General features: G+C 53.5%; 1 protein-coding gene and 1 long non-coding RNA gene across 3 annotated transcripts in view; one reads left to right on the top strand and one right to left on the bottom strand.

Moving 5' to 3' along the window:
* On the bottom strand, nucleotides 1-6,430 carry LOC123462711. The gene is made up of 3 exons (XR_006638477.1): nucleotides 6,363-6,430; nucleotides 808-870; nucleotides 1-133 (listed from the first exon to the last, which is right to left on the bottom strand). It is a non-coding gene; the product is annotated as an uncharacterized LOC123462711 (long non-coding RNA).
* Nucleotides 5,845-25,834, top strand: part of Kcng1 (potassium voltage-gated channel modifier subfamily G member 1) — a 24,819-nt gene continuing 4,829 nt past the window's right edge. Inside the window, exons 1-3 of one of the 2 annotated variants that reach the window (XM_045155712.1) lie at nucleotides 5,845-5,898; nucleotides 19,646-19,803; nucleotides 19,915-20,716. In XM_045155712.1, the coding sequence (XP_045011647.1) occupies nucleotides 19,673-19,803; nucleotides 19,915-20,716 (933 nt within the window). In that variant the 5' untranslated portion in view covers nucleotides 5,845-5,898; nucleotides 19,646-19,672. Of the gene's footprint in view, nucleotides 5,899-5,933; nucleotides 6,028-19,645; nucleotides 19,804-19,914; nucleotides 20,717-25,834 lie in introns of those variants that run through there. The other variant, XM_045155711.1, reaches the window with a different exon arrangement.

Below are 25,834 nucleotides of genomic sequence, written 5' to 3'. Positions count from 1 at the left end.
GCATCTGTCAGTGCAAAGCACTGCCGGTGAAGATCTCAAGAGCCTGCAGGGCTGAGCAGGTGAAAGCAAGGATTGCAGAAGGTAGGTTTCCAGGGGATTCCGAAGCAAGTGATCAGGGTAGAGGAACCACGGCCTGAGGAGGGATAGAGGGAAAGGGGAAGTTAGAAGGAGCAGAAAGCCTCAGCTTACAGCTGTGTGCTGGGCTTGGGATCCCAAACACAGCACAGTGTGGAGAAGGCTCCTGCTGCCAGGGGCTGACCGTATCTGGAGATGGGACTGGCTGTGAATCTCACCTGGAAGGCCCCATATTAACAAGTCAGGCCACAGCCGTGGTTTTTGCAGCCCAAGTGCTGGCTCAGTGCTTCACATATCAAAGGTCTGCCAAATGATCCCATGAATGGAACAGGAAATAAAACCTGAGCTGTCAGAGAATCGGGTGTCTGGCATACCCCCCAAGCTGAACACTCCTCAGGAGAGGAAGTGACCATGGGCTCAGCTCGATACCATTGCACACAGCATCCATGGAGACTGGCTGGGCACCAGGCAACACCCTGCATGGGGTGCCAGGAGAAAAACAGCGAGTGGCATCTCATCACAGGTGGGGCTGGCGAGGCCTAAAAGGTCCCCAAACCATCAAGGGGAATAATTCAGTGCACCGCCTGTCCGAGCTCTGTGGGGCTTGTGGGTCATTCTAGAATCAGAGTCAGGGTTTAATCTTCCCTGGAAGGATGATGAGCTTTCACTCCAAGCTAAGAAAATCAGAGTGCCATGGGAACCTGTGGCCGAGGACAGAGGCTGGACACAAACCTGGTCTTGACTCTCTGTTCTGAGCTCTCTGTGAAGAGCTGGGGCCTGGGAACAGGTCTGGAGCTGGGAAGAAACAGGTGGGGTGCAAACTTTAACGACTTCCAAAAAGCTTGGTAAGAATAGCCAGTAACATTTCAAGATAGTATTTTAAAATGAATTCAGAAAATGTCATTAACAAATTACCAAATTTTTAAAAACTAAATAAAGAAGCTGGAGAGATGGCTTAGTGATTAAGACACTTGCCTGCAAAGCCCAACTCCCCAGATCCCATGTAAGCCAGACGCACAAGTTGCCTCACACCCAAGGTTGCACATGTGTACAAGGTGGCACGTGTGTCTAGAGTTCCATTACAGTGGCTGGAGGCCCTAGCACACCAATTCTCATTCTCTCTCTCTCTCTCTCTCTCTCTCTCTCTCTCTCTCTCTCTCTCTCATAAAAAGGCCAGTCTGGAGCTGGAGAGATGGCTCAGTGGTTAAGCACTTGCCTGTGAAGCCTAAGGACCTTGGTTCAAGGCTCAATTCCCCAGGACCCACGTTAGCCAGATGCACAAAAGGGGGCACATGTGTCTGGAGTTCGTTTGCAGTGGCTGGAGGCCCTGGCGTGCCCATTCTCTCTCTCTTTCCCTCTCTCTCTCTCACACACACACACATAAACATATAAATAAATAAACAAACAAACAGTGAAGGATGCCTGCTCCCTTCTCCCTCTGACTTGACTGAGTGACCAGCCCTTTCCTGACAGTGAGCAAACCCCACAAACCCAGGAACATCCAGGCCAGGAGACAAGGCTTACCCCCCCGCTAGCCAGTCCAAGCTCCCTCACCTCTTATCTAATCTCAGTCTTCTCGTGTCAGGGGGTGGGGGGTGGATGCATGAAAACACTGGACAGCTGTGCAGGAGACCCTTCCTTCCTGTCTTGGAAAAACAGCCCAGACTTGCTGACAGCTCATGGATGGGAAAGAAAATATATTCTTAACTTGCTGACAGAAACTCCCTTTTAAGGCATGTACCGGGACCAGCGCTCACACATCTCCTCCTGTCCCCACAGGAGGTTTTCAACCCTCCTTTGGCCTTGGGATCGGACAGATCCATGGCCAAATATCCCGTGACCACGGGGCAATTTGCCAAGATGACAGGTCACCAACTCTGGCTTCCAGGGACCTGTCTATAACTTAAAAAGGCATGCTATGGGGCTGGAGAAATGACTTAGTGGTTAAGGAGCTTGTCTGCAAAGCCTAAGAACCTAGGCTGGATGTCCCAGTACCCACGGAAGCCAAATGCACAAGGTAGCACATATGTCTGGAGTTTGTTTGCAGTGCCTGGAGTCCCTGGCACGCCCATCCTCTCCCTCCCCTCCTCTCTCTCTCTCTCCATGTACACACACACACAAACACACACACACACACACATATGTGTGTATGTGTGAGTGTATGTATGTATGTATATGCTTGTGTATGCACCTCTCTCAAATAAGTAAAGAAAAAGAAATTTTTCTAAAAAAAAAAAAAAAGGCACAGTCTGGGCTGAGGAGCAAACTACAGGGAACTTTTACACTACCCACAGAACTGTTCCTTTAAGGATGCTGGCCAGGAGATGCACAAAGAGAACTGCATGCATCTGGAGTTCTTTTACAGTGGCTGGAGGCCCTGGCATGTCCATTTTCTTTGTCTGTCTCTCTTCTCTCTGTCTCTCTCTGCTTGCAAATATATTAATTAATTAAGTTTTTTTTTAAAAAAAAAAAAGATGCTGAGCCAGGCGTGGTGGCACACGCCTTTAATCCCAGATCTCGGGAGGCAAAGGTAGGAAGATCGCCATGAGTTCAAGGCCACCCTGAGACTCCATAGTGAATTCCAAGTCAACCTGGGCTAGAGTGAGACCCTATCTCAAAAAAAATAAATAAATAAGATGCTGGCTAGGGAGGTAAGAGGATCACAGTTCAAGGTCATCCTCAGATACATAGCAAGTTAGAAGATAACCTGGGCTACATGAAACCCTATCTCAAACACTAAAGGCAGGGGGAGGGAATAAAGGATGTTGACCCAGGTCTCTCAGTGTCCAAAAGGAAAAAATACACATGAAATCTGATTTTTAAATGTTGGTAACCAGTTTAAAATTTTTTTTAATTGAGCCAGGTGTGGTGGTGCATGCCTTAAATCCCAGCTCTCAGGAGGCAGAGGTAGGAGGATCATTGCATGTTCAAGGCCACCCTGAGACTACATAGTGAATCCCAGGTCAGCCTGGGCTCAAGCAAGACCCTACCTCAAAAAGCTAAATAATTAATAAATAAAAAATAACAATTAATTGGCCAGGCGTGGTGGCATACACCTTTAATCCCAGCACTCAGAAGGCAGAGGTAGGAGGATCGCCATAAATTCGAGGCCACCCTGAGACTCCATAGTGAAGTCCAGGCCAGCCTGGGCTAGAGTGAGACCCTACATTGAAAAAACAAAAACAAAAAAAAAAAATTTTTTTAATTAACCCAGTGGGGACAAATAAAACAGATCTGTGTGTCACAGCCCGCCTACTGGTTTACTGTGTGCCTCTGATAACTACAGATCCCTCAGCAACCGCCTGGCACCTAGTGCTTAGCAAGCTGATGGTCCCTGTCTTTGAACACCATTCCCCAGCACCATGAGCGCCTCTCTCCACAGGACAGCTCCGGCAGGATGCTTCTCAGGTGGGAAATGAAGATGGAAAGAGAAGAGCTGAAAATCTGTAAGGCTTTAACGGGAGGGAGGAATTGTAAAGACAGAATGCCTTAAAAGGATTTAGAAGGATTTTATTGGACATTGTGGAACAGTCAGGGGATAAGATCAGTAAAATCAGGCAGGAGTCTAACTTCTGAGCACAACCTGCGTCTGTGTGTGTGGGTAGCAGGGAATCCAGGCCTTGTATGCGCTGCTGGATCTGCTGCTACCCCAGCATGTGATTCAGGCGCAGCCCAGAGGGAGGTTCCGATCAAAGGTGGTGATGTATTCCCAGGATCCTTCACAAAGGGCTTGAGCCCTTCAATGGAACTAGTAACTTGTGTGGGCTCTGAAGTCAGACCTAGCTGGGTTGGGGCTCAAGCTTCCAACAGCAACGGTTCTCAAAGTCTAGATCTCTAGCCAGGGATCTTACTGGAAAGGTCCCAGACAAAACCCACTGAATCGGGAACTCTAGGGTGGGGCTAGCCCTCTGGGTTTGCACAAGCTCTCCAGAGGACTCTGGTGGGTGTTCAGTAAGGTTCGGAGAACCCCTGACCGCATCCGTGTCCTATCGTCTCTGTGACAGCAGTGGCCTGGTCTGACTCCCAGACCATCCCAACTGTTCCCCCTGAGAGGCTGCTGTGGACCAGGCGGCCATGCACATGATCAGAGACATGACATCCACAGTCCACACGGTCCTTGTCCCTTTCCCTGCCCGCCTGACTGGCTTCCTTTCAGTTCCTCCAGCATCCCCTGTCTTCCCTTCCAGGTTTCTGCCTTTACTGTTCTGTCCCCACGTGGAGGTCTCCTCCCAGCCCTTCTCCCAGCCAGGGGATCTGGGTCTTGCCGCTCCTGTTAGGGTCCTCCCTCACTAATCTAAGAACTTCTCCGAATGCGCCTCTCCTCTGCTTCCCACAATCCCCCATGCTGCTTCTTTGGGCATTGCCTCTGCCGCATCAGGAGAGCTCTTGGGGGAAGGTCCTCGCCTGTTCTGGCCACCTGCCTCCACTAGCCAGTGGGCTCATGTTTGCTGACTTGGCCCTAACCCTCTCTGGTAAAGCCGGATCAGGAGTGGGGCGCCCAGCTCCCTGCGGCCTGGTTTCGGCATATCCTTTCTTGCTTTTCCGACCGAGGGGAAGTGAGGGTAACACTCAAGAAACTGGCCTGAGCAGGGCATGGTGGCGCACGCCTTTAATCCCAGCACTCTGGAGGTAGTGGGAGGAGGATCGCCATGAGTTCGAGGCCACCCTGAGACTACATAGTGAATTCCAGGTCAGCCTGGGCTAAAGCGAGACCTTACCTCGAACCACACCCCCTTCAAAAAAAAAAAAAGAGGAAGGAAGGAAGGAAGGAAGGAAGGAAGGAAGGAAGGAAGGAAGGAAGGAAGGAGAGAGAGAGGGAAAGAAAGAAAGAAAGAAAGAAAGAAAGAAAGAGAGAGAGAGAGAGAGAGAGAGAGAGAGAGAGAGAGAGAGAGGGAGACTGGCCTAACAGTGGCAGCCTCTTCTCTCCAGTGGCGACCTCCCACCCAAACTCCAGCAATTTGGGAGACTACCATCAACTCTGAGGTCCCCTGGAGCGCCTGCGTCTGGACCTCTGGAGCGCACAGGTCTAAAGAGGAGAGCGCCAGGCATGACATACTCTGTCCCTAAAAAGTTCATACGACAAAGGTCATGCAGCTCTTGGGCCACAGCGGCAGGGAGGACCCAAAGGCCCCAGTGGAAAAGGCCCAGTGATTGAGAGCGCCCTCCTGCCCCAGGACGCAGCTGCTTTCCGGAACCGCTCGCAGAGCCCTGGGCAGTGCTGAGAGCGGTCCCGCCCGGACCCCCGTGGAGCCCGGAGCTCCCGAGAAAAGCCCGGAGACCCCGCGGCGCAGGGGGTCCGCAGACGGGGAAGCGCATCGGGAGGCGCCAGGGGCTTCAGCGCGCGGCCTGCGCATCCCCTGGGGCGGTGACTCGAGGGGCCCACGACACCCCCGGGACAGCACGCGACCCGGAGAGCTGACCCCAGCCCCGGGGCCAGGCAGCCCCAGGACCCAGAGGTCGTGGGGGAGGAGGGAAGGCGCGGGAAAGGGGACGGCGACGGCGCCCCCCGGGGCGAGGGAGGGGGTCGGTGTGCCGGGGAGGGGGTGCCCCGGGGCCGGTACGCGCGAGGCCCCCGGTCTCCCGCCGCGGCCCGCTGTCCCCGCCCCGTGCGCGTGCTTGCAGGCGGGCAGTCCCCTCCCTCCGTCCCGCCTCCCGCCCCGCTCCCTCCTCCCCCGGCGGCCGCCGCGCCGTGCCGCGCTGCCGGCGCACTCGCAGCCCGGCGGGGACCCGGAGGCGGAGGCGGGACGGCCCGGGGTCCGTGCGCCCTGCGGAGCGGTCCCCGGGGCCGAAGTTTCGCCGAGGCCCGGGGACGGGGAAGGAAGGGTGGGTAACGGAGCGGGACGTCGCGGGCGGCCGCCGGTGTCCACGGGGCTCAGCGATCCGCCTGCCCCGGGGGCCCGGAGCTGCGGCCCGGCCAACTCCGACACGGGGACGCCGCCACGGGAACTCGAGGTGGGAAGTTTGCGCGCCGCAGCCTCGCCGGACGCAGAGGGGCCACGGGCGGGACCCCGCGCCCGCAAACTCGGGCTCCTCCCGGGGAGAGGGGGACGCCACACGTGGCCGTACCCACGGACGCACCTGGGGACGTCCGCGGAACCCGCCCGAGGAGAGCCCAGGGCGCCCCCAGGACCCGCGGGCAGCCGCTGGTGACCATACGTTTCCCGCTTCGGTTCCTCCCCCGGGATGCTAAGTATTCGGGATCCGTGACCCTGGCGGGGACCAAGAAACTAAGAGAGGGCGCATCCTGAGTGTGGGCCCGGGTTTCTGCTGGGGGAGGGGGGGCTTACCTGCCGGATCCCGGGAAGAGGGGAGGTGGGAAGAGGGGGGGTCTGTCACTTGCTCATCCATTATCTATCTATAGGCACCGAATGGAGCAAGCCCCACTCGTGGGCCTCATTGAGCCGTCCGCTACCTATGAATTCAGCCAGCGCTTGTGGAGCGCCTACTGTGTGCAAGGCGCTAGGGGCCCAGGGTCAATCCCCGGGCCACCCCAGTTTCTGGTCGGGAAGTTAGTGGGTCTCCCTCGCCCCAGGGGTTTCCGTCCAGCCTGCATAGATTGGAGTCTTCCCGCGAGATGGGAAAAGAGAGGCAAGTTCCTGCATTCCTTGCTTGGATTGTACAAAAATTGGCCGGGCACCCACCATGGGGCTGCTCACCATGGGAAGCATTCGACGTCCTTCCAACGGGCCAACAAACAGGACGGAAACACTGTGTGTGGGGGGGGGGGGAGAAAAGTGAAAGGGATGGGGAGATGATAAGGGCGGGCAGTCTTCACGCAGCTTAGGGAGACTGAGACAAGGTCACAGCTACAACCCCAACAGCCCAAGGTTGGCTTTGTCTAATGCGTTCAGTGTGTGTGGAAGGGAGGGGCGTCTTGGAAAGGAAAAATGAATTTCTACAAAGCCCCTTAAGGCATAGCAATAGCGGGCTTCAGCGGGCCGAGAAACGCTGGTCTGATGTTATGGTGGGCACGATTATCAGCGAGGCTGTCCATTTAGCAAACATTTGCTTATGCCTTCGCTATTCTGGTGCGTTGGAAGGGTGCTGGGCACCGGAGTTTCCAGGGGTGAGGGTGATAGGAATGAGGAGATGTAGACACCCCCTTCACTGACACTCTGAGCTAAGTGCCAGAAGAAGAACGGAGGGGAGAGGAGGGGAGGGGAGGGGAGGGGAAGGGAGGGGAGGGGAAGGGAGGGGCAGGAACTGCCCCTGTGAAACTGAGCAAAGGTGTATTCACTAGGGTGTTTGACACTCCCACACTAACAGTCACCACAGCAGATGCCTCCAAATTACAAGTGGCGCTGCTAGAAATTCGGGCAGTGGCATGGGCACATGACCAGGCCACACCCTCTTTCTTGGGTGGGCTTCTCAGGAGGCGCCAAGCCCCGTGTCTTGTGCAGCGTTCACAGCTTTGCAGAGGCACCTGCTGGGTGGCAAGGGAGGAGAGTGAGGCAAGGCCTGACCGCCCCCTCCCAGGGTGACTTAGTATCCCTGCTCCATGCCAGCCCATGCCCGTGGAAAGATGTCTGTCGTGGTGGGACACACTCCCAACCCACAGAGGGGTGAGTGTGCTGGAAACAAGATACTGGACCCTTCTCCCAGGGCTGGGAGACCCAGACCGTGGGGCACCCCGGAGGCTGGTGGAGCTGCTTTGAGCTCTTGGCACCAGGCTGCGCTGGGTGCTGGCAAGAGGTGAGGGATTTCCCCAGGGAGATGGAAGAGCAGAGGGGTGTCCTGCAAACAGGGAGGGGCAAACAACACACACCACGTCTAAGGGCTTCACCCTTAACTTAACTGTCCTTTCTCCACAACCCATTTCCTACTGAATGATAGCGTATTCCCAGAGGAATGCGAGTACAAGGGCTCAATCTGGATTAACTGACTAGACCCGAAAGTGGGACCCTTGGGTGGGAAGTGATGGCTGGAAATATCCCCTAAGTAGAATTAATAAGAAGAGAGGGCCAGGGAGGCTGCCACAAGCCTTCGATCACTGCTGGCCATTCGTGTGACCTGGAAGATTGTCTCTGAAGAGGGAAATTTGTCACAGACAGGATTTGAATTGCGCCTGAGGTTGTGTCCTGCGCTATGTGACTTTTGTCCCCTACCTGTGCTGTCCTTGCGAGCAGTCCTCCCTGCGGCCCCTGGGTCCCCAGTGCAGGTCTGCTTCAGCCAGCTTCCCGCTACCAGGAGACAAGTGGAGCAGGTGTCCTGGCCCAGCTCGGCCCTACTCCCGGTAGAGGACAGGCACACATTGAGCGTCATTTCGCCAGCAGTAGAGCCAGGTAGCCCTAGAGGCAGCAGGCGACAGTCTGGCACATTGTTCTCATCCTAGTGCAGGTGAGGGACAGACGTGGACATGGATCCCAACACATAATCCCCCAGGGCCTTGAGCCCAGCTCCCAGGAGGCAAGGCTGGGGTCTGTGGTGACTGGGTCGTGGCAAGGATGGACAGCAGACAGCTAAGACAGATTCCCGCACAAGACCGAACCATTACTGGGACCAGCACGCCAGGACCTGGGTAGGCTAATGGCTGGATCCATTTTGATTAACGATTTAATTGGTGAATGCAGCATCACCGGCTTTGAATCAGCCCAGCCAAGAGTCCTCATCCTGACAGATGAGGTTCACAGGCTGAGAAACAAAACGCCCAGGGTCAGGGAAGCATAGCCTACAGACAGATCCCCAAGTCCCTCTCGGTTAGGACCGGCATGGTGGAGAAATAGGATTCAAGGCACCAAGAGCTTAAGAAACAAAACACCTTACTTCTAGAAAATTCCCCAGTTGTTGTGTTAGATTCCTGCTTTCATGGATTAGCAGAAATGTGGCCCTTCAAGCATCAGGCGTTTACTGTCTTAGAGTTGGGGAAGATCAGCAATCCAAAGTGGTTCCCAGTAGGCTGAAATCGACACACCCTTTCCAGGGAGAACCCGCACGTGCTCCCTGTCCTAGAAGCCGGCTGCAGTCCTTGGCTCACGGCCCTCTTTGCTCTCCCCTCTGCTGCTGTGATCAGCAGCCCAAAGCTGAACAAAACCAAACACGTTGGTTTCCTGTCCTGCTGTACCGCAGATACAAACTGGGAATACCTGCTTCCCAGTTCCCAAAGCTTGTCTATAGAAAACAGAGGGGACATCCAGCCTCCAGCTCCCCGTATTTGGCAGAAAAGCCAACCATCTTGTTTTCCCGCAAGGAACAGTGGAACGTGGGGGTCCAAGAGGCCTGGCTTGGAGTCCCACCGACCGTATTTGACTCTGGCTTCATCATGTACCACTTAGTCATGTGTGGTCATTTCTCTGAGCCTCAGTTTTCCCATCTGTAAAATGGGAATGTTCATAATAATGCCTGCCTTTTTATGTGTGTGTGTTTGTGTTTATATGTGGTGTGTGTGTGTGTGTATGTGTGTGTGCACCATGTGCACACACGCTGAGGTCAGACGGGTATATTAGGCATCTTCCTCTATTGCTCATCTGTGTGTTTCCTTGAGATAGAGTGGCTCGCTGAACCTGAAGCTGTTGTCAACAAGCCCCAGAGATTCTCTGGTCTCCACCCCCCACAGGACTGGGGTTGCTGGCCATGCATGGCCCCGCCCAGCTGATAACGCCTGCCTTTTAGGAAAGGACAGGCTCCTGCAATTAGTGCTCCTGGCGCCACGCCTGGCACTTAGTGACTGAGCAGTGGAGGGGAAGCCGTGAGTGGTGCTATTTATGTCCTGGTGGGGCGGAGCGCTCCCTCCGCGCCCCTCTCACCCTCAAGCAAGGGCCCAGAGCTCCTCTGAAGGGCTGCGTTTAGACAGAAGAGCAGAGGGCAGACCAGCGGTCTCTTGAAAGAGACTCAAGCATGTGACAGTTCACAGAACCCTTTTCCGTCCTTGATGGATGTGACTGACCATGGGGCAGATGATGACTAAAACCTCCCGAAAACCTGTACTCGCCAGGCCTTGTTTTCCAGGGCAGGGGTGGCTCGGAGAGGCCAGAGGCTGTATAAGTACGTACACTGCAGGGCCCTTCACACTGTCCCCCCCTAAATCCTACCCAGCTCCTGCGCCATACAATATGCTGAGCCCATGGTGGGTCTGACTGCTCTGAGAACTTAGCACACTTGAGTGATCACTTATCCTTGGAAATGTGTGCTGGACTCAGTCAAAGCTCCTGGGCACCATCTTGCTTCCAGATAGGAGGATGGGAAATGGCCTCAGGAGTACCAGGGTCCTCTGAACTGGAGAATGGAGCAAACGTGACCCCAGTGAAGATGTTTCTGGCAAGCCAGAAGGGAGGGTTGGGCGGGAGAGATGGCTTAGTGGTTAAGGCACTCACCTGTGAAGCCTAAGGACCCAGGTTCTATTCCCCAGTACCCACATAAGCCGGATGCACAAGATGGCGCATGTATCTGCAGTTCGTTTGCAGTGGCTAGAGGCCTTGATGCGCACGCTCCCTCCCACCCCTTCTGCTTCCTTATGTCTCTCTTTCTCTCTCAAAATAAAGTAAATAAATAAAGTCTAAATGACGGAAGGAAGGATCTCTACTCCTACAATGTAGCCCTGTCGCCCCCTGGGGTCTCCAGACATTCATAGTTTCCTCCCTCCCCTTCTCGCCGGAAGACTTGCTGGCAAAGTTTGACATGATTCTGGGACCTTCCTGTCTACCTGACAGGAGGTCTAAGTAGGATGCCAGGTGTCCAGTATCTTGGCCAAGCACCCAGGCATCACAGAGTAGAGGCTTTGGGGTCTGTGCTCTTCATTTTCTTCTTGTAACCTTGGTGACCAAGAGTTATGGGGACCACCTGTCTATCTCCTCCCCCTTGGCAGTGCCCGGCTGTCTCATCTTCCACAGTTTTCTCCTTGTTCTCATTCTTGGGCTTGGTCTCCTTCTCCTCTCCTTCCAGGGTCTTCCATGTGGCTAACCTGGCTCCTTGCATGCATTTGAGTCCTTGTCAACTATGTGACGCGTGCGCGCATGTGTGTGTGTGTGTGTGTGTTCATGTACATAAATAGCAAAGAGCTGTGAACTTCTGTTGCTTTCCCCCCTGCGGCTCGCTGTCTTTAAAACCTATGAGAGCTGCTAACCCTCCACCCCATCACTGCTGCTTCCCTTGCATTCTGCAACCTGCCTCTACCATGACAGTCCCCGAGGCTGGACGCTAGGGACCTCCGACGGCCACAGGTAACGCGGGCAACATTCTTGCACCTGATTCCTCTCAGAGATCAGAGTCCCTGGAGCAAACCTTGAGCCAAAGGTTCAAGGGCAGGTCGTTTATTAGCGACCATGTCACCCGTCACTTCTGTGGTCCCAGTTCTAGGAAACGGGCCCAGGAATGGGGTTCCAGGATCTCAGGGTCACAACATCCCACACTCCCCTTAGTTCTACTCGGTGGTCTTCCCAGAGAGCCAGCCAGACTGCACTCCCTTCTGCCCCGGGCTGCGAGAATCAAAGGAAGCTGAGACCAAGCCCCGAGCAGATCAGGTCTTGGCTGATGGGTGAGGGCGGACAGTGGACTCTCCTCGTGGCTGATGCTAATGCAGCAGGTGTCTGCTGAGGCTGCACTGTGCCAGGCACAGGGACAAGCACATGGCTCGTGTGCACTGCTCTCCTCAGTATCCCCATTCTGCAGATGAGCAAAGTGAGTCCGCCCAAAGTCAGTACAGGCCTTGAACCCAGGGCTGCTGATTTCAACATGGATGGGCTCTTGTGCAGCTCTTCCCTCGTGTGAGCAAGTCAGCTTTCTGTCCCCCAGGGGAGAGGAGAGCCGGTTTTATCTCAACCATCGCCTGTGATCCTTTCTGTTGTCACAAGTGGAATGACTTAAGACGAATGAACTGATGGTCTTCCAGTTCTGAAAGCCTGGAAGGTCCATGTGGGCCTGGCAATGCCGTGCCCCTTCCTCTCTCTCTCATCTTCCTCCCTTTTTTTTTGTTCCATTTTGTTCTTGGAGATGGGGTGTTATGTCTACCAGGCAGCCTTGAACTTGCTACGTGGCTGTGTAAGTCAGGATTCTCTAGAGGAGCGGAACCAATAGAATGACTCCGTATTATAAAGGGAATTTGTTGGATTAGCTGATATGGGCTGAGCAGTCTCACAGCAGCTGTCTGCGGGATGGAGAGTTAGAGAACCCGGAAGCTGTCCAGCCTGCGTGGCTGTACGCCTCAGCGGTCCCTGTGTGGCACTGAAGGCCTAGAGGATTTCTGGAGACCTGCTGGTTGCCACATAGGCCACATAGAAAGGCTGGCGAAGCTGGGCTCCGATGTTCATAGAGGACAGCTGAACCCGGGTGGATGGACATGTGCACCAGCCAGCAGCACAGACAGCCCTTGAAAGGTCCACAGTCCATCACCAGAAGGGCCGCCCACTCTGTGGGAAGGTCTTTTACCCTTGTCAATCCTTCCTGGAAATGTCTTCACAACCCCCTCCCCCCAAAATGGCAATAGACTCCAACCATCACAGTAGCCGAGGGTGACCTTGAACTCCTGAACCTCCTGCCTCCGCCTCCTGTGTGCTGGGATTACTTCCTGGCCTGGTTCACGCGGGGCTGGGGCTGTATGAACCCAGGGCGTCATGCACGCGAGGCAAGCACTCTCCCAACTGCGCTACCGCTTCAGCCTGTCCATGTTGTTCAGGGAAGCCTTGCCTTGTCTGTCCTAATGGACCATGGCCGCCCAAAGTCATGGCTCCCAGGCCCTTCCATCATCAAAGCCAGCGATGGCCACTGGCCCTCTCGTCCATGTCTCTCCGACAGTCCCCCCTCCCTTGCATTCGCGCGCGCTCTCTCTCTCTCTCTCTCTCTCTCTCTCTGCCTCTTGTTCTCATAAAGGACCCCATGGTTTCCACAAGCCCATGCAGACAGTCCAAGGTGATTTCCTCGTCTCCAGCCAGCTGGTTAGTGGCCTTTGCTCCCTCTGGAGCCTCGGTTCCTCCTTGCTGTAGAGTGTGACACGTGTACACGGGCTCGTAGGGTTGGAATGTGTGCATCTGGGGGACCTGGCTCTGCCTACATCCCCCTGTGGTTCCTGCCACACTGACCTCTGGGGCCTGGGTCGGAGCGCAGCTTCAAAAGGACGCTGGGTTCTGAGGGCACAGTGTTCGGGACACTGTGCTTCCCCGTAGCCTGGCCCCTGCCTGCAACACTGCTGGTTCATACAAGTGCGCGCACGCACACACACACACACACACACACATACATACACATCAGCTCTGCTGCTCTGACATCGGCCTGAGAGAGAGAGAGAGAGAGAGAGACACACGTCCCTCTTCAGGGCCCTGTCCTCCTCCGTGCCCATCACAGCGCCACCTACCTGTCACCTCTGTGAACGGCAGTGCTGGAATCATCCAGATTCTTTCCTCACCCACGGGGCCCATCCCTTAGCAAGTTCCTGTCAGCCCTTCCTCCAAGTCTATCCCAAATCGATGCTAGCCTCTAGTCCCCTCCACAGGCCCAAGCAACGCTCATTTCTTCCTAACATGACTGATTCTTCCTCCAGTCTGGTCTCCCAGCCTAGCCTCAGTCTACCCCTGACAGGCCCCTTACCCGTCATAGAATAAACTCCAGCTCCTTACTGAGTGCCACCATGCCCCTCCACCTGCATCTGCCAACTTCCAGTCATACCCCCTGCCTTTCCGTGCACCAATCTCTCCCTCTCTCCCTCTCTCTCTCTCTCTCTCTCTCTCACTCTCTCTCTCTCTCTCACGCCCCCCCACCAAGATGCTCAGCCTGTCCTTTGGTCTCAGACTATGGAAGCCTATTCCTGGGGTTGCATCTCTACTTGGAGACGCTGTCCCCCAGGGCTGCCTGAGTCCCATCCGTGAGGCTCTGCCTGGTGTCCCCTTGTCCAAGAAGCCCTCCTGGATCCCTCCAGACAATATCGTTTCCTCATCACTGTCTTCCACCCATCACAGCCTGAGATTCCTGGTGAACTTGTGTGGACCCTTGTCTGCACACACACAGTGCCAACGCCCCGAGGACGGGACAGGGTCTGTCTTGCTCTCGAGTCCTCACACCCAACACATGAGAATGTTCAGGAAAGGAAGGGAGGAAAGGAGGGAGAAAGGGAAGGAGGGAGAAAAGATGGATGAGTGGGTGACAGCTTCCTCAGAACTTCTCAATTCTCCAACCAGCGTCCTGTGAGCAGCTATAGCGCCCCTCAGAGACACAAGCCTAGGCGCCCCCATGCTCTCCGGAGCTAGAGGAAGGGAGGAAAAGCTGGCTGTGGGGCCTGTCTGGCGAATGGGCTTGACTTTGGTGTCTAGAAATACCAAGCCTCAGTTCTCCAATGCCCGACACCTTGGGTGACAGCTCAGCCACGGCCTGGGAGAAGTCTGAAGCTCTGCCTCAGGCCTTCTCAGAGGTTTCTAGAGCCCTATGGTCTAAATAGCCATTGAGATGAGTAATTCCACTTGAAGCCCCACAATGGGGAGGGGATCAAGGAGTTGCTACTAAGGGAAGCTTCTTCTCAAAGACAAGAGGCGGTGGGGAGGAGATTCCTGGACAGAGGAGCTGGTTACAGGTGGGGATCCCAGGAGAACCTGGGCAGGGGAGGGACGCCCCGTGGCTTCCTGCCGCTCTTGCCAGGGGGAACGCCCGCCCGCTGCTTTGCGCCTCGCGTGTCTTTGGTGGCGAGATCAAACAGCCGAGCTGGAAAGCCTGAAAGGGATATTCCCACGCCTCCCTCCCAGGGATCCCGGCAGCCTGAGCCGGAGGAGATGAGATCCAATTTTAGGCAAAGTAGAAGTTCCCAGTGCTTTTTGAGAAGCCCGGTTTGTTTTTTGTTTTTTGTTTTTTTTTTAATTTTAAACAGGTGTGCCCCCGCTTCCAAAAACTGAGCTGAGAGGCTGCTGCCTTCCCCAAAGGAGAGCGTGGAGCAATGCCTTTGTAAAGTGGCTCTTGCCAGGAAGGATACCCTGGCAAGTGAGGACCCACATCCCCCTGGTGCCCAGTAGAACAGTTTCTCATCCCTGCAGTGGGTATGGGAGATGGTGTGACTGCCCTACACCCTTCCCTGGCACCAATGGAACACTGGGAATGTATTGCTCCTATAACGTAGGACTCTTCCACCTTAGCCTGCTCTCGAGTCATGGAGCAAACTAGCTGCCCCCTCTACCTAGAGAGGGGTGGGTTGTGTTGAATTTTGGGTGGGTTGTGTTGAATTTTGTTTGAGACAATCTCATGTATCCCAGGCTCATCTTGAAATCACTTTATAGCTGAGTTGATCCTTTCAAATGTTGGGATTACAGGTATGCACCAACACACAAGGCTTCAGGGCTGGGGTTTCTTGGCATGACAGGCAAGCCCTCTCTACCAGCTACATCCCTTTGATTGTGTTCTGTGTTTTCTTTTCTTTTTTTTTTTTTTTTTCCTGAGGTAGGGTCTTGCTGTAACCTAGGCTGACATGGAATTTACTATGTAGTCTCAGGCTGGCCTTGAACTCATGACGATCCTCCTCTGTGCCTCCCCAGTGCTGGGATTAAAGGCTTGTGCCATCACGCCCAGCTGTGTTTTGTCCTATTTTTTAAGACAGAGTCTCACTATGTAGCCCACACTGACCTCCTACCTCAGCCTTCTTTTTTTAAAAAAATTTTTATTTATTTATTTGAGAGCGACAGACACAGAGAGAAAGACAGATAGAGGAAGAGAGAGAGAATGGGCGCGCCAGGGCTTCCAGCCACTGCAAACGAACTCCAGACGCGTGCACCCCCTTGTGCATCTGGCTAACGTGGGACCTGGGGAACCGAGCCTCAAACCGGGGTCCTTAGGCTTCACAGGCAAGCGCTTAACCGCTAAGCCATCTCTCCAGCCCTACCTCAGCCTTCTTAATGCTGGTAGTATAGGCCTGCACCACCACAACGGCCTATGAATGGTAATCTTTAAAAAGAACGTGTTATCCAGGGGCTGGAGGGATGGCTTAATGGTTAAGGCGTTTGCCCCTAAAGCCAAAGGACCCAGGTTCAATTCTCCAAGACCCATGTTAGCCAGATTCACAAAGGGGAGCACGCATCTAGAGTTCGTCTGCAGTGGCTGGAGGCCCTGGTATGCCCATTCTCTCTCTCTCTTTCTCTGTGAAATAAATAAAAATATTTTTTTTAAATATGTGTTATCAGCCATGGGGGAACACACCTATAATCCCAGCACTCACAAGGCTGAGGCAGGAGGATTGAGAGTCAGAGGCCAACTTGGGCTACATAGTGAAACCCTGCCTCAAAAATCTGAGACTGAAAAATACAATCTGGGGATAGAGAGATGGCTCAGCCTGCCAGCCCCAAGTTCGATTCCTCAGTACTCAAATAAAATCAGATAGGCCCTGTTGCGCCCATTCTCTCTCTCTCCCTCTCTCTCTCTCTCTCTACCTTCCCTTTCTCCTTCCCTCCCTCCTTCCCTCTCTCCGTCTTTCTGTCTCTCTCTTAAATAAATAAGTACTAACCCTTTAATACTTTGTTATGCGTTGTCTTAGATTACCTGGCACCGCCAGGGCAGGAAGGAAACTACCAGATAAGGTAGAGTTGGGTGAAAAGGACTGTGGGGACCGTGGTGGGCTGGAGCGTGCCTTCGCAGTTGTTCAGTTAGAATGCGCCGAGTGTTGCCAATTGTTCTGAGTTTTCGAGAGAAGCCAAGAATACAGAGTTTTACATGAAATCCTCAGTTGTCAGAAAGTTGTCCAAGCCAAGAGAAATATGATGAACCAGAGAGTGGGTGCCGGGCCAGCTGACCCATTCTCATGGTCCAGACTCTTTGCTTTGTGGCCGGGAAGGAAGAGTCACTGCTCACTGATATTTTGGCCTCATGCTGTTGGCTCGTCCGCAGAAGCGTGTTGATCCAGCAAGCAGGCCTCGGAGCCTTTACCCTGCTGGGTGCAGGGACTTGGAGGTGAGTCAGGCGAGTCAGGAACAGAACTCCCCCAGGGAGCCGAGCGTGCGCACAGACAGTGGAAACTGGAGGTGTGGAGGTGTAGAAGGGGACGATGGTTGGGAGGACCCCCGGGGTCTTCGAGGTGACTCGCTGACACGTGCGTTTTGATCACTGAGCCTTCCTTTGTCAGGTGCCTCTGCTCAGTGGCCAGTGATGCATGCTAGTTGTAGAAACAGTGCAATGTGTCCCTTTAGACACTAATGGCAATGAGAACAAGCCATTATTGAGCACCTACTGTGCACCAGGTGCCCACTTTCTCCTTGGTCATCTTATGAAGTGAGTCACACGGTTATACTCATTTTACAGATGAGAAAACTGAAATACCCTGTGTTTGAGTAACATGGCTACCTGTGTGGCTCCAAAATCTCAACCCCAGTACCAGAGCTTTTCCACCTGAGCACTGTGGAGATCTGAGTCCAGATAACTGTGGCAGGTGCTTTCTGTCCTGCGCAGTGTAAGAGGTCTGTTCAGCACAGCTCTGGCCGCTCTCTGCTGGGAGCCAGTAATGCTCACTAGTTGTGACAATCAAAACTGCCAGAGCCAGGCTGGAAGGCTGGCTTAGCAGTTAAGGTGCTTGCCTATGAGGCCCGAGAACCCAGGTTCGATTCCCCGGGACCCATGTTAGCCAGATGTACAAGGGGGCGCGTGTGTCTGGAGTTCGTTTGCAGTGGCTGGAGGCCTTGGCGTGCCCACTCTCTGTCAAATAAATAAATAAATAATGCCAGAGCCAAGCATTGTGGCACATTTGGGAGGCAGAGGTAGGAGGATCACCGTGAGTTCAAGACCACCCTGAAACTACACAGTGAATTCCAAGTCAGCCTGGGCTAGTGTGAGACCCTACCTCAAAAAACAAAACAAAACAAAAATGCCTCCAGGGGCCTGGAGAGATGGCTTAGCAGTTAAGGCATTTGCCTGAGAAGCCTAAGGACCTAGCTTTAATTCCCCAAAACCCACGTAAGCTAAATGCACAAGGTGGCACATGCATCTGAAATTTGTTCACAGTGGCTGGAGGCCCTGGCATGCCCATATTCATTCCCTCTCTCTCTCAACTCCTCCTTATCTATTTCTCAAATAAATGAATTAAAATATTTTTATTTTGTTTTTATTTATTTATTTATTTGAGAGAGGGAAAGAGGCAGAGTGAGAGAGAGAAAGAATGGGTGCACCAGGACTTCCAGCCACTACAAACGAACTCCAGACCCATGTGCCACCTTGTGCATCTGGCTTATGTGGGTGCTGGATAATTGAACGGAGGTCCTTTAGCTTTGCAGGCAAGCGCCTTAACCGCTAAGCCATCTCTCCAGCCCAAAATAAAATAATTTTTTTTAAATGCCACCAGGCGTTGTCACATGTGCCTCAAGGTTGAGGACCAGGTCAGCTGTAGCTGGGAACGCTGGTCTGTACTGTGCTGTCTTTCTAAGCTAAGTCAACTTGTTTGGAAGTTAGCTGGGCCAGGCATGGTGTCTCACGCCTTTAATTCCAGCACTCAGGAGGCAGAGGTAGGAGGATCACTATGAGTTCGAGGCCACCCTGAGACTACATAGTGAATTCCAGGTCAGCCTGGGCTAGAGTGAGACCCTGCCTTGAAAAAAAACAAAATTAATTAATTAATTAAAATTTTAAAAGTACTTTAGGAGCTCGAGGGATGGCTTAGTGGTTAAGGCATTTGCCTGCAAAGCCAGAGGACCCAAATTCGATTCCCCAGAACCCACGTTAGCCAGATGCACAAGAAGGCACATGTGTCTGGAGTTCATTTGCAGTGGCTGGAGGCCCTGACATGCCCATATTCATATTCTCTCCATCTCTCTCTCTCTCTCGTAAGTAAATAATAAAATTTAAAAGTACTTTAAAAAAATGCTGCATAGCTGGAGACTAATAACAGTCAGCTGGGGTGCTTAACTAGCATGCACAAAGTCCTGGGTTCAATTCCCAGCAGTACGTGCACCATGCCTATAATCTCATATAATCTCTATAATCTGGAGGTGAAGATGTGAAGGCAGACAGATCGGAAGCTCAAGGTCATCCTCAGCTACATAGTCCAAGGGCTACGTGAGACTGTCTCCAAAAGAGACAAAATGTTGGGCTGGGCAGATGGCTGGGTGGTTCGGTATGAGGACCTCTTGGCCTGGGAACTGCCAAGTTCAATTTCCCAGAACCCACATAAAAATGTAGGCGTGGCCACACACACACACACACACACCTATTACCCCAGTCTGTGCGGGTGGAGAACAGAGTCACTGGGGCTCATGGACCAATAGCAGCTCCAGGTTGAGAGACAGACCCATGTCAAGCAAGTATGTGGCTGAATGGTAGAGAAGGCACCCAAAGGTCTCCTCTGGCCTATGCACACACACGCACGTGGCGTGTGTATCACACACATGCACATGGCACACACATTTTCACCCACATGCCTATATCTCATACACACACACAGAGAAGAGAGAAAAAAACAAAACCAAGGTCTTTTATAGTAAGCATTTTGTCAATAACAGGGCAGTGTTACTTGTCTGCCAGGCTGAGGGCTCCGATTCTCTACGCAGTGGTCTCTGCTGCTGGCGAAAAAGCGGCGGCTCTGGAAAGGGTTTCACTGATGTTTTCACTCTTGGGTCCTGTCCTGGTCCCATTCCCCTCACCCCCCTACTAGAGGCTCAAACTGCAGCTATCTATTTCTCCCTGTCTGCAGGCTGGGTCTCAGGAGCCGGATTCCTGCATGGTGGGACTCCACGCGGAGAGACAGTGCCTCTTCCTAGGCGCTCCTAACCCGATCGCAGCCACACTCTGGCCCTCGTGGGTGCCCGGTCACACCTCAGAGTCTCCGCCTCCGAGTTCCAGCACCTACAGGTCCCAGCTTCAACCTGTGTCCTGCGGGCCACAGACCACAGTCTGCCGTCGGTGAGGGGGGCTCAGCTGAGATGCGGGGCTCATTGAGGCTCTCTCTTCCTTCTCCCCCAGGCCCGAGAGGGATGTGAAACCCCCAAAAATGACCCTGTTACCCGGAGACAACTCAGACTACGACTACAGCGCCCTGAGCTGTGCTTCGGATGCCTCCCTCCACCCTGCCTTCTTCCCGCAGCGCCAGGCCATCAAGGGGGTCTTCTACCGCCGGGCCCAGCGGCTCGGGCCCCAGGACGACCCCCGCCAGGGCTGCGCGCCCGGGGACCGCCGCCGGCAGATCATCATCAACGTGGGTGGCATCAAGTACTCGCTGCCCTGGACCACGCTGGACGAGTTCCCGCTGACGCGGCTGGGCCAGCTCAAGGCCTGCACCAACTTCGACGACATCCTCAGCGTGTGTGACGACTACGACGTGACCTGCAACGAGTTCTTCTTCGACCGCAACCCGGGGGCCTTCGGGACCATCCTCACCTTCCTGCGGGCCGGCAAGCTGCGGCTGCTGCGGGAGATGTGCGCGCTCTCCTTCCAGGAGGAGCTGCTCTACTGGGGCATCGCGGAGGACCACCTGGACGGCTGCTGCAAGCGCCGCTACCTGCAGAAGATCGAGGAGTTCGCCGACATGATGGAGCACGAGGAGGAGGACGAGCCGCTGGACAGCGATGACCGCGACAGCGAGGGACCCTCGGCCGGCGAGGGGCGCCTGGGTCGCTGCATGCGGAGGCTGCGCGACATGGTGGAGAGGCCACACTCCGGGCTGCCTGGAAAGGTGTTCGCCTGCCTGTCCGTGCTCTTTGTCACTGTCACCGCCGTCAACCTGTCCGTCAGCACCTTGCCCAGCCTGCGGGAGGAAGAGGAGCAGGTAAGACTGGCCATGGTCTGCTGGACCAGTCCTCTGGTGCTTCCGCCCACCGTTGCCGTCTCCTCCTCCAGGAAGCCTTCCTTGACTGCACACTGGCTGACCTAATGCCTCATCCCTCCTGATACCATACCGTGCTGGTGCGTGTGCGGTGTCTCGTCTGCCTCCCCGCTGATGTGTGAATGCCCCAGGTGTGGACCGATAAGATAGCCTTGGTCTCTGCCATGTTCCCCAGCTTCCCATCCAACGGGATCTAGAGGCATGGCCAGGAGTGAGGAGACACTGAACCTCTGCTGTGGAATGTGGGAGTGAGTGGACGTATACGTGGCGTGATTTGTGTCACCCCTCTGGCTTGCACGCTCTCCACCTCCCCAGCCCCTTGTATGATAAACTTCCAAGACGTTGACTGGGTCACGAAAACCATTTTTTTAATTATTTTATTCACTGCCGGGTGTGGTGGCGCACGCCTTTAATCCCAGCAGTTGGGAGGCAGAGGTAGGAGGATCGACGTGAGTTCGAGGCCAGCCTGAGACTCCATAGTGAGTTCCAGGTCAGCCTGGGATAGAGTGAGACCCTGCCTTGAAAAACCAAAAAAAAAAAAAAAAAAAAAATTAATTAATTAAAAATTTATGTGTTTATTTGCAAGGAGAAAGAGAAAAGGAGGATGAATAGGCATCCCAGAGCTTCCAGCCTCATGTAGATGAACTCAACTTTGTGCATCTGGCTTTATGTGGGTACTGGGGAATCAAACCCAGGTTGTTTGGCATTGCAGGCAAGCACCTTAACCACTGAGCCATCTCTCCTGCCCCATGAAAACAATTTATTTTTTAATTTTTTTGGTTTTTTGAGGTAGGGTCTCACTCTGGCTCAGGCTGACCTGGAATTCACTATGTAGTCTCAGGGTGGCCTTGAACTCTCGGCGATCCTCCTACCTCTGCCTCCCGAGTGCTGGGATTAAAGGCGTGCGCCACCACGCCCGGCCATGAAAACAATTTTTATCCCCAGGTGTGTGTGCAAGTGCATGACCCAAAGGCCTCTGAGCATGTCTTTGTGTCAAGTATGAGATTACATGTCAAATATTTCCTCCCAGGGCTGGAGAGATGGCTTAGGGGTTAAGCGCTTGCCTGTGAAGCCTAAGGACCCCGGTTCGAAGCTTGATTCCCCAGGACCCACGTTAGCCAGATGCACAACAGGCGCATGCATCTGGAATCCGTTTGCAGTGGCTGGAAGCCCTGGCGCGCCCATTCTCTCTCTTTATCTGCCTCTTTCTCTGTCACTCTCAAAATAAATAAATAAAAACATTTTTTTAAAAAATATATTTCCTCCCAGCCTGACATAGGCTACAGGTCATTCTAGGGTCCCATGTGCCCAGCAGTCAGGAGCTCAGAGCGAGGCAGCTGCTGCCTGTATCTTTTCTTCCAGTGAATTGTCCTGTGGCCCTGGGGGGGGGGAGATGGTCTCACCCAGCAGGTGAGGACTCTAAGGCAGGCAGAAAAACTTGCCCAGCCCCGGTTAATGGAAACCATGAACTCTGTGTCCTATGTGGCAACTGGAAACTAGGATGACCCCCAAAGAAGTGCACAAATTGGACTTGGTAGAAACACTTGGAAGTGAGATGCATCCGTATGAAGACGCACACAGCTTCTCTTAAAGATGACGTAATGCCAGCACCCTACTCAGCAGCTCCTAGCGAGAACTGGAAGCTGCGGGGGCGGAGGGGTGGCCCCTGTTCAGCTTCCTTTTATGGGAGACCCCTGGGCCTTTAGCTTGGGACCCCTGCCCCATACTTGAGGGTTCTAGAAGCAAGTTTCCAGAAAAATTAGAAGAGAGATAGGTGTGGTGGTGTGAATTAAAGATCAATGTCATGCTAACCAGCACGTCTTGAGCACTGGTTATGTACCCTGCCCATGCTAAGCTCTTTCCACTATGTGACTTAACCTTGGATGTACGCAGGGGACAGTTTTTCCATCTGTAGACAGAGAGGAAGCAGCAGTAACTGTGACCCAGAGAGGCCTGTTGGAACTGTTTTATGCCCTGAATTTTTTTTCAGCTTTCAAAAACCTTTTCAATAGTTTTATTTATTTATTTTCAAGCAGAAAGATGTAGAGAGGGAGAGAGAATGGGCGTGTCAGGGCCTCCAGCCGCTGCAAATGAACTCCAGATGCATGTATGCACTGAATTTTTTAATGTTTATTTTTATATTTATTTATATTTACTTATTTGAGAGAGAGAAAGGAAAATAGAGAAAGAATGGACACGCCAGGGCCTCCAGCCACTGCAAACAAACACATGCACCACCTTGTACATCTGGCTTACGTGGGTCCTGGGGAGTCAAACCTGGGTCCTTAGGTTTTGCAGGCAAACACCTTAACCACTAAGCCATCTCTCTAGCTTGCATTGATTATTTTTGTAAAAGAGTTATTAAGAACACACTGTGCCAACAAAAGTAACTTTTTCAATGTTTATTTTTATATGTTTATTTATTAGAGACAGAGAAGGAGGGAGAGAGAGAGAATGGGCACGCCAGGGCCTCCAGCCACTGCAGACGAACTCCAGACGCGTGCACCACCTTGTGTATGTGGCTTATGTGGGACCTGGAAAATCAAACCTGGGTCCTTAGGCTTCACAGGCATGCACCTTAACTGCTAAGCCATCTGTTGCAGTCCAGTTCGCATTGCTGGTAGAAATCACCCAACAAGAGTAGCTTCTGGGAAAAAGAGATTTATTTTGGCTTACAGGCTCGAGGGGAAGCTCCACGATGGCAGGGGAAAACGATGGCATGAGCAGAGGGTGGACATCACCCCCTGGCCAACAGAAGGTGGACCACAGCAACAGGAGGGTGTGCCACACACTGGCATGGGGAAACTGGCTATAAACCCCATAAGCCCACCCCCAACAATACACTCCTTCCAGGAGGCATTAATTCCCAAATCTCCATCAGCTGGGAACCTAGCATTCAGAACACCTAAGTTTATGGGGGACACCTGAATCAAACCACCACACCATCTCTTCAGCCCAACAAAATTAACTTTTGATGAGCACAGGGACTGGGATAGAGGGAGGACACGGCAAGAGACAGAAAGAGAGAGAATAGGCACACCAGGGCCTTCAGCCACTGCAGACGAACTCCAGATGCATGCGCCGCTCTGTGCATCTGGCTGACATGGGCTCTGGAGAAGAAGTAAACTCGGGTTGTTAGTCTTTGCAGGCAAGCACCTTAACCACTGAGCCATCTCTCCAGCCCTCCAACATCTTTAATCCTAATTTTATCAAGAACATCATAACAAAGCCACTTTTATTCAGTCTTGTATGATCCCATGCTGGGCTGGAGGAGCCTGGGACCTTGCCCATGCTAGGCAGGCACCCCAACCCTGAGGTACGCTCCCAGACCTGGTGCTGCTTGTTTGAAAACATGGGTCAGGTGTGGTAGTAGAGGTCTAGAATCCCAGAACGTGAAGGCGAACGGATCAGAAGTTCAAGGTCATCCTCCACTGCATAGCGAGTTCTTGGGCTACATAAGACTGTATTTCAAAATAAAGGAAGGGGGGAAGGAGAGGAAAGGAGAAAGGCTTCTTGGCACAGGGGGATCCTCACCCCAGGGCCCCACTCACTGCTCATATTGTCTACTTGTGTGCGTTCCCAGAGAGATAGACTAGAGCAGGCCTCTGAGAACCAGCTGTGCCAAAGGTCTGATGCTTTCCCCGCTGGGACACATGTACCTTTCTGGAGGTCCTTTCCACGGAGGCCTGTGTACCACCCAGTGACGATCCAGGCTGAAGGGACACTGGCCCTTCTGTGTCCCAGGACTGCATCGTCACCAGCACCCAAACCAACCTGCCACCAGTTTAGCCAGCCGTTGTCACGGAGGCTTTGCCATCAACCTGAAGTTCCCTCTCCCACTTCCCTGTAAGGCTTGGGTGAGGCAGCCCTGGCCTGAAATCCCCTGGGGTGCAGGCCGGGTGTGGGGAGACTCCTCGGCGACCGCGCCTCTTCCCATTGCCTGTCTGTCCCCTCACCAGCGGCTCTGAGTCTCCCCATCCACCTAAACTCCAACCCAGGCTTCTTGCATTCATTCATAAAACCCCCCATGAGCAAAATACCTGATGTTGGGCTGGGCACTCGGGAGGCAGAGGTTGGAAGATCGGTATGAATTCAAGGGCACCCTGAGACTGGTAAATTCCAGATCAGCCTGGGCTGCAGGGAGACCCTATCTCAAAAAAAAACCTTGATGTGCAGAGCCCTCCTAGGCGCTGGGGTTGAGGCAGTGAAAAGTGCCTGGGATGGTCCAGCTCGGTGGGCTAAGACCTGAGGGCACATAAACATCATAAATAACTGCGCATGTGTGAGTGCAGAGGCACACGTGTGTGCATGTGTGAGTGCAGAGGCACACGTGTGTGCATGTGTGAGTGCAGAGGCACACGTGTGTGCATGTGGAGACCAAGGGGTAACCTCGGGGGTAATTCCTCCAATGCCATACGCATTTTTAAAATGCTTTATTTTTATTTATTTATTTGAGAAAGGGAGGGAGAGAGAGAAAGAGGTAAAGGGAGAGAGAATAGGCACGTCAGGGCCACCAGCTGAGGCAAACAAACTCCAGATGCATGTGTCACCTTGTGCATCTGGTTTATGTGGGTCCTGGGGACTTGAACCTGGGTCCTTTGGCTTTGCAGGCAAGCGCCTTAACCACTACACCATCTCTCCAGCCCCCATGTACAGTTTTCTTTCTTTCTTTCTTTTTTTTTTTTTTTTTTTTTTTTTTTAGGTAGTGTCTCACTCTAGCTCAGGCTGACCTGGATTTCCCTATGTAGTCTCAGGGTGGCCTCGAACTCTCCCACCTCTGCCTCCCCAGTGCTAGGATTAAAGGCGTGCGCCACCACTCCCCGGCTCCAGGCACAGTTTTTGAGACAAGGCCTAAAGCTTGCCTAGTAAGGTAGTGGGCTCAGGGATTCACCTGTGACCACCTCCCTAGCACTAGATTGCAGGCATACCACCATGCCCGTGGGTTCTGGGGATCGAACTCAGATCCCCGTGCTGGCAAGGCAAGCACTGCGCCCACTGGGCATCTCCCGGCCCACGCCAGATAACATGCAACGCATCAAAGATGATGAGCACTCATGCCGA

This window comes from Jaculus jaculus, chromosome 8 (assembly GCF_020740685.1).
Source record: "Jaculus jaculus isolate mJacJac1 chromosome 8, mJacJac1.mat.Y.cur, whole genome shotgun sequence".
NCBI lineage: Eukaryota > Metazoa > Chordata > Mammalia > Rodentia > Dipodidae > Jaculus > Jaculus jaculus.
Note: the sequence above shows the minus strand (reverse complement) of the source record. Positions and strands in the feature narration are given on the sequence as shown.